Source organism: Leuciscus leuciscus (genome assembly GCF_965113295.1).
Source record: "Leuciscus leuciscus genome assembly, chromosome: 13".
In the NCBI taxonomy this organism is placed as follows: Eukaryota; Metazoa; Chordata; class Actinopteri; order Cypriniformes; family Leuciscidae; genus Leuciscus; species Leuciscus leuciscus.
This window is the reverse complement of record NC_138737.1, coordinates 7847298-7859664: the sequence shown is the minus strand read 5'-3', so window position 1 is coordinate 7859664 and position 12367 is coordinate 7847298. Positions and strand designations below refer to the sequence as shown.

Sequence of the window (12367 nt, the reverse complement as noted above, 5' to 3'; positions counted from 1 at the left end):
AGACTCAGTGAACAAACTTTATATGGTAGAATATTATTTCTGTAAATGATACACCTGTAACAGAAAGGCCTGATAAGCATCAGTGTTTGAAACAAGGAAATCCCCTCACTGCTGTAAGTCAGTCCGCTTCGGTTCTTCTCTTGCAAGAACACTTCCTCTAAATGAAAGCAGAAGCGGCAAAGTGATTCAAGACTCATACACCAAAGCAAACACACATGCAATGCAGTTGTATAGTGACTGAGAGAGGACAAAGACTGGTATTGAGATGACTAGTTCCAGGTGGGTCTAGAGAAAGTAAATAGAAGAAAAAAAATTGAAATAGAAGAAACTGGTTCAGCAGGTTAGAAGAGCATGAAACGTATTTTTCTGTGGACCTGTTTGCTAACACACTGAGGTGATGTGGTAAATATTGAATCAAATCAAACCGAGGATCTTCAACCTTCTCAAGCTACAAATCGGAGGCACAGGAGCGAGTTCGCAAGGTAAGTCACCTTGAACACATTGTGTTTCTGTCCTACAAGCCACATGAGCGTGATATCGTTTGATCTCCCATAATGCTTGCTTTCATTTCGTAGAAACACCTGTTAAAGACGTCAGTTCACAGCATGAAAGCTATTTAAAGTTAGCAAGATGTGTTTGAAATGAATAAACAGGAAACATTGAGGAAATGCATAGCAAACCGTAGAGGCAGTAAGTAGTAAACATTTGAAGTGGATCAAAAAAAGTTCAAAGTTGTCCAAAGACAAGAACGGGTAGTGTTCAAAATTCATGTATAACTTTGATGAAAGGTTTTGATCCACATGTTGACTACTTTATGTGTGTGTGTGCTCTTAGCAGTCTGCACAAAAACTCAGATTAAAGGCAATTTATGAAAATTTCACATGCAAAATAAAATATTTCCCTATGTTGCATTTATGGAGAAACAGTCTGTTGAAAGACTTGAGTTTCCTGAGTGACAGGAAGAACTAGTAAAGTCAAAGTGACTGATGCAACGGATTTATTAAAACATAACAATAGTTTATATATATATATATAAAGCTTTAAAACTGAGTTTTACTTATACCACAAGCTTTTTTGAATTTTCTATGGTGAGAACAGCTCAATTTGAACAACTTCCTCTTAAAGGGATAGTTCACCCAAAAATGAAAATTCTGTAATTATTTATTCACCCTCAAATTGTTCTAAATCTGTATGAATTTCTTTCTTGTGCTGAACACAAAAGAAGATATTATTAAGAATGTGGGTAACCAGACAGTTTCTGGTCCCCATTAATATCTATAGTATTTTACCATTTTTTCCCCCGATACTATAGAAGTCAATGGGGATCAGAAACAATTTGTTTACCCACATTCTTCATAATATCTTTCTTTATGTTTAACAGAAAAAAATAACTTCATGCAGGTTTAGGACAACTTGAGGGTGAGTAATGACAGATTTAACTATCCCTTTAAGAACACATTTTAGTGTTGATGTACTGGAAGCTCACTGAATAATTTGCATTATGTTGCATGATCCCATTAAAAATGTTCAACAATATTATTGCTAGCATATCCATATATGAAGGGTTGTTACTTTACAGTATTCAAAACTATGGAAAAGAAGAAATAAACAAAGTGACTTTCATATAGTACTTATATTGCCCCCTAGAGGTTGGGGCAACATTGGTTCTGTGTTTTTATTGTTTAGGGAATTGGTCTTAAAGGGATAGTTCACCCAAAAATGAAAATGCTGTCATCATTTACTCACCCTCATGTTGTTCCAAACCTGTATGACTTTCTTTCTTCTGCTGAACACAAAAGAAGATGTTTTGAAGAAAGTCGGTAACCAAACGACTGATGGACCCCATTGACTTCCATAGTAGGAAAAAAAAAATACTATGGAAGTCAATGGGGACCAGCAACTGTTTAATTACCAACCTTCTTTAAAATATCTTCTTTTGTGTTCAGCAGAAGAAAGGAAATCATACAGGTTTGGAACAAAATGAGGAAGAGTAAATGATGACAACATTTTCATTTTTGGGTGAACTATCCCTTTAAGAATGATATAGTCTTCTAGACCTGAAAGGTAATAGAGGTTATTGTAAAAGAATCAACTGCCCTGGTCATTTTATGACTTGTGCCAAAAGAAAACGAGACTGGGGTGTAATGTAAGAATTGTGTCATGTTACAAGCAGGATTTTTACACACAATGCCAAATTGTACCTGCTTTGTCATTGCTGTGCTGAACAACAGCCCTCCTGTACAGAAAGGAGAAAGTATGATTAAATAATAGTCTGCTTTAAGGTAAGGGAGTGTACCGTACACGTGTCGATGCTTGTCTGCTGACTGACATGTACCGCTGAACTCCAGTCCACAGTCAATCTAAAGCACTTCTCAAATTCCAATTCAGTTTGTGTCATGGATGGGTTATCTGAGTAAAATATGCATTTACATGCACTTTAAAAGCTCGATATCAGTCGGACAAAAGCAATTATTTAGTCGTACCTAAATCGTACCAGTCTGCAGTACTAGTCTTTTTTGTAAACAGGCCTAAATATTGCACTGGTATTCTAGTAACTCGCCTTCGTCCAGCATGGTGTTCTGCGCATGTTCAGAAATCAGGATTAAGTTTGAGGATGATCCTCACAAAAATTTTTCGGCAAGGTTTTTTTTTTTTTTATGTAAAGTAAAAAATACGTTTTAATTGTAATAATTCACTTTTTTCGTATACAGTGCAACAGAAGAAACTGTGAGGTAAAAAAAAATTTTTTTTACATTTGTTTAGAGCTACAAGTGGATGCGATACCAAACCGGACCACATAGAGATGCCATCAGACCACTATACCAGCCTTGACCAGACTGCAAATAGATAATATACGGATCCATTCATAATTATTAAACACCAAAACACAAATGAAAAATGAAAAACATTCTGAATGTGTCGAAACTGTCATCAGTGAACAGTTCCTCTGTCCGAGTGAGTGTTCGTGTCTGTGCTTCTGTGTTTGATATGTACATAAACACCACTTAACGTTACCCTCACAAGCTCCTATAAAAGATACGCTTCTTCAGCGAATATCCATTATAAAACACTCACCAGAGATGCGACCATACTGAAATGTGCTCGTGCAAGTAGCTGTCACCACGCAGAGGGCACATACACGACTTGTTACGCATTAATAATAACGGACTCACGTGTGCCTAATGTACGACTCCTGTATGTCACTTTAATCATTCTTTACCTTGACTACAATTGCCATCCATCAAAACTTTACAAGTGACACTGATTTGCTTAATCGAACCCCAACAGAGTAGACGAGTCCGGACTGGAGAGCCGAGCAGTGGCTCGTTAGATTTAAGGACGCTGATTGGTTACATTTTATCTCATATCGTGAACATGTTCACAGCATTGGCTAAACTACTACATAAACCCGCCTCCTGTGGGCGATTTCTCTATCAAAGACTGGCTGAACTTGAGGAATGCAGACAGGCAGATGGAAAATCATATTTTGCACAGATACATTTCATAAATGAATGTATAGCCTATAATTTATAATAATAATTATTATTAGGATTTTGTGTGTGTAAAAAAATTGGTGTGGCTCAGTTAGGTTTGCGCCTTCTATTGACCAGACGTCACACATTTTCCAGAATTCCCAGACTGTCATAAAATACAAGTGATGAGAAAATCCAACTGTCCAAAACATAACCATAAAAGCAGTCTATAATGCTTGTTCCCTGTTTTACTTCTAATCTCACACGAATACTTAAGCAATAATTACCTTGGGTGAACAATCCCTGGCTTTAACTTCTAAAAGTTCAAACTAATTCTGAAAAGCATTGCCACCTGCAATGTGCTTCTAAATGAACATGTTATTCCAGTAAGTGTCTTTTTAGGGTCAGAGGTGGATGAGACATGCAGGAACATCTGTTTGCTAAGTCTTCTTTAAACGAGAATTGCATTCCTCAGAGCTACAGTATTCTTGAGTAAACATTACCTTTCACAAGATGATTTGAATGTTTGGTCAGCCTGATCTGAGGTCAGATCTTATCATTATTGCGGTGCAATCGGATTTTTATGTTGATAAAGAGACAAACAACTAGACAAACATACGAGTAGCGTTTTTGTGCTAACATTTTGAGAAAGTTATTAAAGCAGATAACTTTTAACAAAGTTAAAACAAAACGTTACTGGAAGAATGTTTGTTAATAATTTTGAGATATCCTTGCCAAAGTTCTGAGAGCGTTCCCTGTCAGCTGGGGAAGAGCTGTAGGATAAAAACAGCTGTGTAGTGTGAAAAGTTCAGATGTCATCTAGTATACTGTCTATTTGTCCAAGCATCATTATTAGGCCTAAAAAGAGATTTGACAAAGTTCTATTATAATAGGAGATCTTGGACAAAAAGGTGAATAGAGGAACATTTCTGAACTACACTGAAATGATGGCACCCAACAACAGCGATGCCACTGTCTGAATCTGAAATTAGATAAATCTAAAGTCCAAATCTACACTAGGTTTGAACAACCGCCACATATAAAAGTCACGAAGTGCATCCTCAAAATATTCCCACATAACTGCTGAGACGGAGTCATTGGGGCAACAGGAAGACCTACTGCTGACCTGAGGTCATCCTGTGGGGAATACAGTAAGCTATAAAAAGACCCGGAGTATTACTAACGACCACGTCTTACACGAAAACATGGCAATAAATGTATGGGAGAGGATGGGGATTCTTTTTGGGAATAAACACGAGCTTTACCAGGACAGAACTGTATACAAAGCAAATTAACTGTTTATGAATTTGTCAATTAATATTAAAATTATATTATTGCAGTGACAATGTTTCAGGCAGTTTTGTGACTGTATATTTTTATACATTTTTAAAATCCATATTAACAATAATTGATGATAATGATAAAGTATACACCACTGTTCAAAAGTTTAGATTTATTTGAACAAAATACAGTAAAAACTGTAATATTGTGAAATATAATTTTGCTTTTATATTTTTTAAAATGTAATTTATTCCTGTCATAATTGAATACTGAATAATTTTCAGTATTCAGTGTCACATGATCCTTCAGAAGTCATTCGAATATGCTGATATGGTGAAATGTGATATATTTTCTTTTTTCAGGATTCTTTAATGAAAGTTCAAATAAACAGCATTAGTTTGAAATATAAATATTTTATAACATTACTTTATGTCTTTACTGTCCCTTTTGATCAACTGACAGGGAGCCTTTTGTAACATCCTACAAGGTAAAAAAAAAAAAAAGGATGACATCTATTCGAGAAGACTAGTAAACATTCACGTTAATCAGATATTGTTTGTGTCAGAAAATCGCCCCTATACCCTCATAACAATTTAAAATGTATTTCTAGAACACAGTTCCAGTGGTTTACTACCACAATGGTTTTGGACACCCAAATGGCTGTTCACTCAAATAGTGCCCTATTTAAAATCTCTGTGAAAAGTGTTTTGGCTTTTAGTATGAATATGTCAGCCTTACTGTTATCTATAAGCTAGTGTGCTCCAAAACAATGACAAAATTTGCATTTAGAAGACCAAACCCAATGTTGAAAATGAAAATGGGGTTGACAGGCCCTGACTGACGTTACTACTTTCTACTCGAGGACCTTGACAGAATTGTCAAGAGCAAAAAGTATGATTTTGTCTTTCAAATGTAGTGAAGTTAAAGTAAAAAGTTTTCAGAAAAAATAATACTCAAGTAAAGTCGGCTACAGATCTCAAAAAGAGTGCTTAAGTACAGTACTCAAGTAAATGTACTTTGTTACTGTCCACCCCTGATTGAATGCATAAGTAAAAAGTTATTATTTTTAGAGTATTTCAGTAAACATACATTTATTGCCTGATTAAATGTAAAATTATTTTCACTGACAATTAACAATTTAACAGGTTTTTACTGATGTATTTCCCCCAATGTAGGTTTTTACTGATTTTTTCTGTTACATTACATTGGTGTACAAACAATTTATGCTCTACTCTTATGCAGATTGTTTTAACAAGTGCAAGCGGCTTCACAGCATGCATGTAGAAAGCGCTTTAACATAGAGCCACCGCCCATCATAAGTCTGATACTTCCTGTGGTAACGTGGTCTAGAAGAGTGAAAGTGTTCCATGTAAGCGAAAACATTTTTACCACCCACTACTTATACCAATGAGGGAAAAAAGCGCCGTTACAATAGCTAAATATGTGGGAGAGCATTGCTATATAGAGTGAAGATATTATATTGCAATAGTTAGCACTTCAAAGTCAATAGCAAATCAAAACTAGTTAGCACATTATTTGTAATTGAAAGGGTTTAATGACATTATATGATTATGGTTACACTTAAAATAGTTACAAAATAGATGTATGAGATGATAATAACTTGAATTATACACAGCATATATGTAAAATGTTAGAGAGAGAGAGAAAAGAGGGGAGAGAAACACCCAAAGCCAAGAAGGGTTCCCCCAGGTGTGACAATTCATCGACCACCAATGTAAAGCAAATGTCTTTGTTCATTTCAAATATCTTGGATTATTTTCAATCCTGCAAATTCCCCCCTTGGCACCATTGGCCACACACATGGAGTTCAAAAGTGGCACAGTCCATAAAGACATGCTTTCTGTTGTGTGTAGATGTCATCTTCAGACTTCAGACTTTTCGCCCAGGCTTGTTGCAATAGCAGTTGGTCAGTTTTCAGTCTTTATTCTCCTTTCAGCCCTGCAAGAGGAGACTCAATCAAATGTGTTGCACCGTTCATAGATATGCAAATCATCCATCGAATACTTCACACCTCCACATGAACAGGCACTGAATCTGGGAGCAAACGAGTGGGACAGCAATCTGGGAGCTGTCTCTTTTTGAGATAGGACACTGGATATGAACTTAGGTAGCAGGGATGCTGTGATTTAAAAGAGCATATAGCACAACAAACAGCAAAAGCATACATACGGCATTTGTCATTGGTCAGAGGTTTGATATGTTAAGATTAAAATTTGTCTCTGGCAAAAATCCCTTAAATTGATGTACTTAAAAATATGGTCACGGCGAGAATAAAAGAAGATCTTACAAGCTCTTACATTGTTTTCTGAAAACATTGAAATAAATTGCATTATAACAAAACAACAAATTGCTGGTTTAAAACCTTTTTCAAGAAGAGTATCAGCTAAATATTCAGTGTAACCAAACACAGAGATTCAATTGAATTAATGTTGCTAGTCAAATCGCCAAAATACAAATAAGCAGAAACCAAATAAGTTTCAGAAATGTTTCAAAAGCATGAATGAGAATACAAATACAGAAATACTGACATACATTTCAAAATTTAACTTGGTGAGACAAATGTTAACTTAAGTAAATCCAAAAGAAAAACAAAACAGACAATTACTGGATGCAATTCATGCAGTTATAGCTTAGATGTAAAGACTTTATTAAAATGTTATGCATTACATTTTGTGAGGCAGAATCAGCTATGCAAATTTGACTTTGTGTGAAGATCAAATGATGTTATCTATGCGGCTGCGTTTAGATGGCTATGTGTAAATTCAGTCATGCCCTAACAAAGGTGAGGGGGTTTTCAATTGTGATGCAAATTTGATCCCGTTGTTGTAACAGGGAGCCAGCATGGGAATGTGAGTAGAGGTGTGATCATGGCTTAAAATCTTTCCACACCAATGTTTCAGTTAAGGAGCGTGATAAAAGTGCAAAGAACAGAGTTACTGAATCCTGTTGTGAGGAAAGCATTTCCATGGTTAATGCATTTGTGAATCACATTGTAGCCACATGACAATTCTATGCTCCTGTATGTGGTTTTACAGCTATATGGAAAATAGCAGAGTTTTCCACTAAGGAGACAAACAAATTCAACATAGACACACATGCAACTTTTGTTTAGCTTTCTCCTCTATATATTTGTGGTGAGCTTTTCATAAAATAGGAATATGGAATATCTTTTGTCGTTGCGATGGAGCAGGTATGAGGTTAACCATGTCTGTGATCTCTGCACACCTGCATTTAAGGGTGTGGTTTGACTTCTTACTGATGAAGAGTTGCCAAGTTAATATTTACTGAAGGACCTAAGGACTATGACCTTAGTCCTTGGGAAAATACAATGGAAGTTTCTCACATTTAAGGAACGACGATATTAACATAAGGCACGGTTCTCTATGAAATATTTTTAGCCAAATTGCAAAACATTTTCTTGCTTTATATTAACTGAGATAATAAATAGCTATTGCCCTGTGAGGAAGGAACTTGATGACTAAGTGCGTAGGCTACATGTTTTTTTGTTTTGTTTTGTTTTTAGGTGACACAATGACATCATCCAGGAGATGGATGTTCTCCTCTGTGCGTTCTAGGAGTAAGTAGAGTTTATGAATTTAAATCAATTTTAATAAATTCATAATTTTCTTCATTTTTTATTAACATGGATCATATGAGCAGTATAAGGTGCTCCAAATATTCTCGCGTTACAAGGTCAAGAAAAGATTCCTGATCTTTTCATTTGTCCCTTTGACTACTATAGCTGGACTGTCACTGGATGAAGGGGAAAATCCTTTCAGGAGGAGATTATTTTCTTCTTTCAGAAGTGATCGACGTGAACGTGAGTCGCTCAGTTTACACACCTTTCTTTACCTAGCCAAATGGTCTTTGCTTTGTAAATAGACTGTAAGGCTAAAAGAGAAGCGTACAGATGAATTAACACACTTACACTTGCACAAAGTTCAGCGGTCTGTCTTGGCCTACAGGAAGGTCTGAAGAAGAAGATGGTGTCGAAATAGATAAGAGACGAAGTTTCTCAGATGGAGGACTTGAGACCAACAAAGGTAAAACTTTCACCTTTTGAAGTTGTTCGACTTTCATGCCAGTGCATTTGTTTCATCTTGTCAGTTTGGGGTAGAAAAGGGATCTGTCTACTTTTGATATGTGCAATAAACCTCTTTTCAGAACTGATGTTCATTAAGGCTCTTAATAAGCACTTGTGGTCTATATATAGTAGGCTACATAATATTAGTCTATAACTTCTAAGTAGATAATGAGGGGGATAGAAAAACATGCCTCTAAGAATGTTTTTGTGGATTACTATAACAAGTATTAATCTAAATGAAGCCATCAGATAAGGCAACCAAGTAGCCTAGCCTATTTTTAACTTACTTAGCAACCTTTATTTAACCATAAAAGACTCACTGAAAGGAAAATCTGTTTTACAAGAAACACATGGCCAAGAAGGCAGCAAATGTCATTTGAATGATGACCGCTGTCATTATAATCCTCCACATAAAATATATTCATATTTCATAAAGACAAATAAAATAATAAAATAATGTTGAATGTATAGTCAGTAGCTATATGTTTATAAGCCACAATTTCATAGGCAACGTCTGAGAAAAAACACTGCACATTTATACACGTTAAAGAACTGTATAATGAACCTATTAAGAGCAGAGAAAAGAAGCAACTCCCACTAAAGTTCAGAACTCTTGAATCGTCAGTGATTCCGATCTGCCCTTGACTTCAGTTCACTGAATCGGTTCTTTCGAACAGTTCAGTTCAATAAATCAGTTAAAATGATTCACACTTTAGTTTAAGTGTTCTGTAGCTTTTACACATACATCCCCGCGCGGTATTCTTTTTTTCTTCTTCTGGTATTTGTTTAAATTAAGCTACGTATCACTATGTTTTCGGTTACGTAAAATCAGGCTTGTTTGTACTTCTCTCTTAGAGTCGAGTGATTCACGAACGCTTTCTGAATAGGTTCGAATGAACATCCGTTTTTGATGTTCACGAATCAGCAGCAAGCATACATGCAGAGCGTGCCGCTCACTCACTCAGTAGTGTTCTTGCTGCGTCCGTGGGAAACACTGCCCACGACATAAATATTTACGCAACGAGATTCGAAAATGAACGGAATTAATCTCAAAAGAAGAGGAACGAAGGCAAACTTGCGTAAACACCGGAGTAAGTTAAGTTCAATCAAATGCTTTAGTGATTCTGTATAATGAAAATGGTAAGAATTGTTTAAATTATGTTCTTTTAATCCACATAATGGACCGATAGAAGGTTGCCACCTTTTTCTATAGCCGATTTATCCTATTTTTCTCTTGCTTTAATCTATCTATCTATGGCTGTACAATGTTATGTTAGAAGCAAAACGTGATAGTTTTGTCAGTTAGGTTTATCAGGTGTTGGTATGACTGGTTGAATACATTATTGCTGTCACAATATTGTATCAGGGATATTGATGTTTTACTGTTAATTAACTTGCATATGGAAAGCTTCTTAAATGACAACAAAGCAGGTTTAGCAAGACTGTTTTTTTGTGATATCTGGTGAAGAACTTCTAAAAAGAGTAACGTGGGAAAGAATAAATTACATTTGTTGAAATTACAATTTACACTGCAACTGTGAAAACTAACATATTTGGCTAAAAAAGTGAATAAGCAAATGTGGTTAGTTATCAGTGCATTTCTGGGAACATATCTGAGCTTTCCTGAACAATTTTATGTGTTTGCAATTGATTAATTGTTGTGTTTCGTACTGTCGTTTCTCAGGTGTCTTTCTTCCAGGTGAAGATCAACAAGACATGGGAGCCATGAAGAGGTTCAGTACGTTATTTACGTCTTTCCGTGGGAAAGTCAACAAAGACAGTGAGGAAATATTATTTAAGTATTGCTTTATAATCTTTAAAAACACATATCTTGCTACTTTAGCTCCTTTTATTTTTTATAAATGTAGTTGAATCTTACTCTATGTATGTTTTAAGTGCCAAAAAGCAGTTTTAATGAATGCACAACAAACATTGTTATCTTTAGCTGTGGTCATTGGCTTTATATTGCATATAAAAGTACTTAACCTTGTCAAAACATTTCACCATGACTCATTCTCCGGTCTCGTAGTTTAAGTAGGGCAAAAAGCCTAAAAGAATTAAAGTCTTTCGAACTGGTTTTGACTTGATTTGCTTGCAATGTTGTTCATTTGAAATTCATTTATGAAGTCACGAGGAAGTTCACAAAGTCAGTCAGACACACAATTTGCATCTGTTCCTTAGTGCACTTCTTGTCTTTTCAGTTACGAGCAGCATATTGTTCTGTTGTGTATAGAAAGGCACATTGGGGGTTTGTATGGTGAGGCAAGCTGGAACAAGACTTTCTTACTTAGTGGACTCCTAAGGTATTCCTGTCAGCTTTGTTTGCTCTCTGTTGGGGGAGGCTGCCAAAAAGCAGGCTCAAAAGGAAATGTTGAGGAAATTCACAGAAGAGCTCCTTCTTTCTCATCTCTTAATTTGTTTGGTTCAGCGTTTCAAGTGCTGTTTCTGATGAGCCGCATTTTTTAGATAGTTCAGAAATCGGACACTTATAAACAGTTGTTTTTTGTAGTATTTTCTCTGCGTTGACATGAAAACAGCCTCAGTAAATACATCACAAAGCTAACATTGGTTTGTTTTTGCAGGAACTAGTAAGGAACCAGATCTACCTGCTAGCACAGAGCTCTCTCCCGTGGAAGAAAAGGCAAAGGAGCAGCGCTACGCTAGCGGGCAATTCTTCTTTGAATATCTGGTGGTGGTTCGGCCTAAGAAGACCACAGATGGGATATATGAGCCACAGATCATCTATCAGTTCCCTAAGGTGACACAGACAAACCGAGTGCTCTGCATGCAGACACATGTATATAATGCCTGAAAGAACCATTTACACTTCAGCTGTGAATACTAACCCCTCTGGCTAAGAACGTGAATAAGCAACCGTGATTGGTTATCAGTGCAATCCTGTGAACTTTTCTGAGCTTTCTAACTCTTCAGTACTTTCACAGCATTGCAGTAGCAACTATTTCCATTCAATAACAATTCGATACATTTTATATTACATTTATTGTTTTATTAAAGATTTAAATCAAAAGTGACATACAAATGAGGAATGTTACAACAGATCATGATCCACATTCCCAGCTAACAGGGAATGTTCCCAGAACTTTGGTTAACGTTCTGGCAAGGTTTTCGCAAAGTTATGATCAAACATTCTTCCAGTAACATTAATAGAACGTTCCTTCAAAGTTATGTGGTCATTAATAACGTTCTCAAAATGTTCGCACAGAAAATTATTTATACATTTTTGTTTAAAACGTTTCAGTTGGACTGTTGTCTAATGTTTTTTAAACGTTTCTGAATGTTCAGAACATTCAAATATAACATTTTTGCAAAATTATAAAATTTAATTTTCCCTTAACGTTCGCATAACCAGAAAAACATTAACGGGACATTTTAAATGATTTCAGAAATAACATTTCATAACCTAATGGGAATGTTTGCAAACTATTCTTAGAACATATACTGTACGTGTTAGCTGGGTTATTAGGGGTCGATGACATGTGACTTTGCA

The 12367-nt window shown here is 35.8% G+C and overlaps 1 protein-coding gene across 3 annotated transcripts; it reads left to right on the top strand.

Annotated features, from left to right (window-relative positions):
- Positions 1 to 301: 301 nt before the first annotated feature.
- LOC309512536 (uncharacterized protein) lies at positions 302 to 12361 on the top strand. 3 transcript variants are annotated; one of them, XM_082188178.1, is made up of 7 exons: positions 302 to 482; positions 1382 to 1419; positions 8299 to 8352; positions 8518 to 8595; positions 8741 to 8818; positions 10544 to 10639; positions 11442 to 12361. In XM_082188178.1, the coding sequence occupies exons 3-7, from the start codon at positions 8307 to 8309 to the stop codon at positions 11669 to 11671; spliced, it is 528 nt and encodes a 175-aa protein (XP_082044304.1). In that variant the 5' UTR covers positions 302 to 482; positions 1382 to 1419; positions 8299 to 8306; the 3' UTR covers positions 11672 to 12361. The 3 variants fall into 3 exon arrangements, with proteins under 3 accessions (XP_082044304.1, XP_082044303.1, XP_082044302.1); XM_082188177.1 differs by lacking the exon at positions 1382 to 1419; XM_082188176.1 differs by lacking the exons at positions 302 to 482; positions 1382 to 1419 and having other exon boundaries at positions 7484 to 8352.
- Positions 12362 to 12367: the final 6 nt, after the last annotated feature.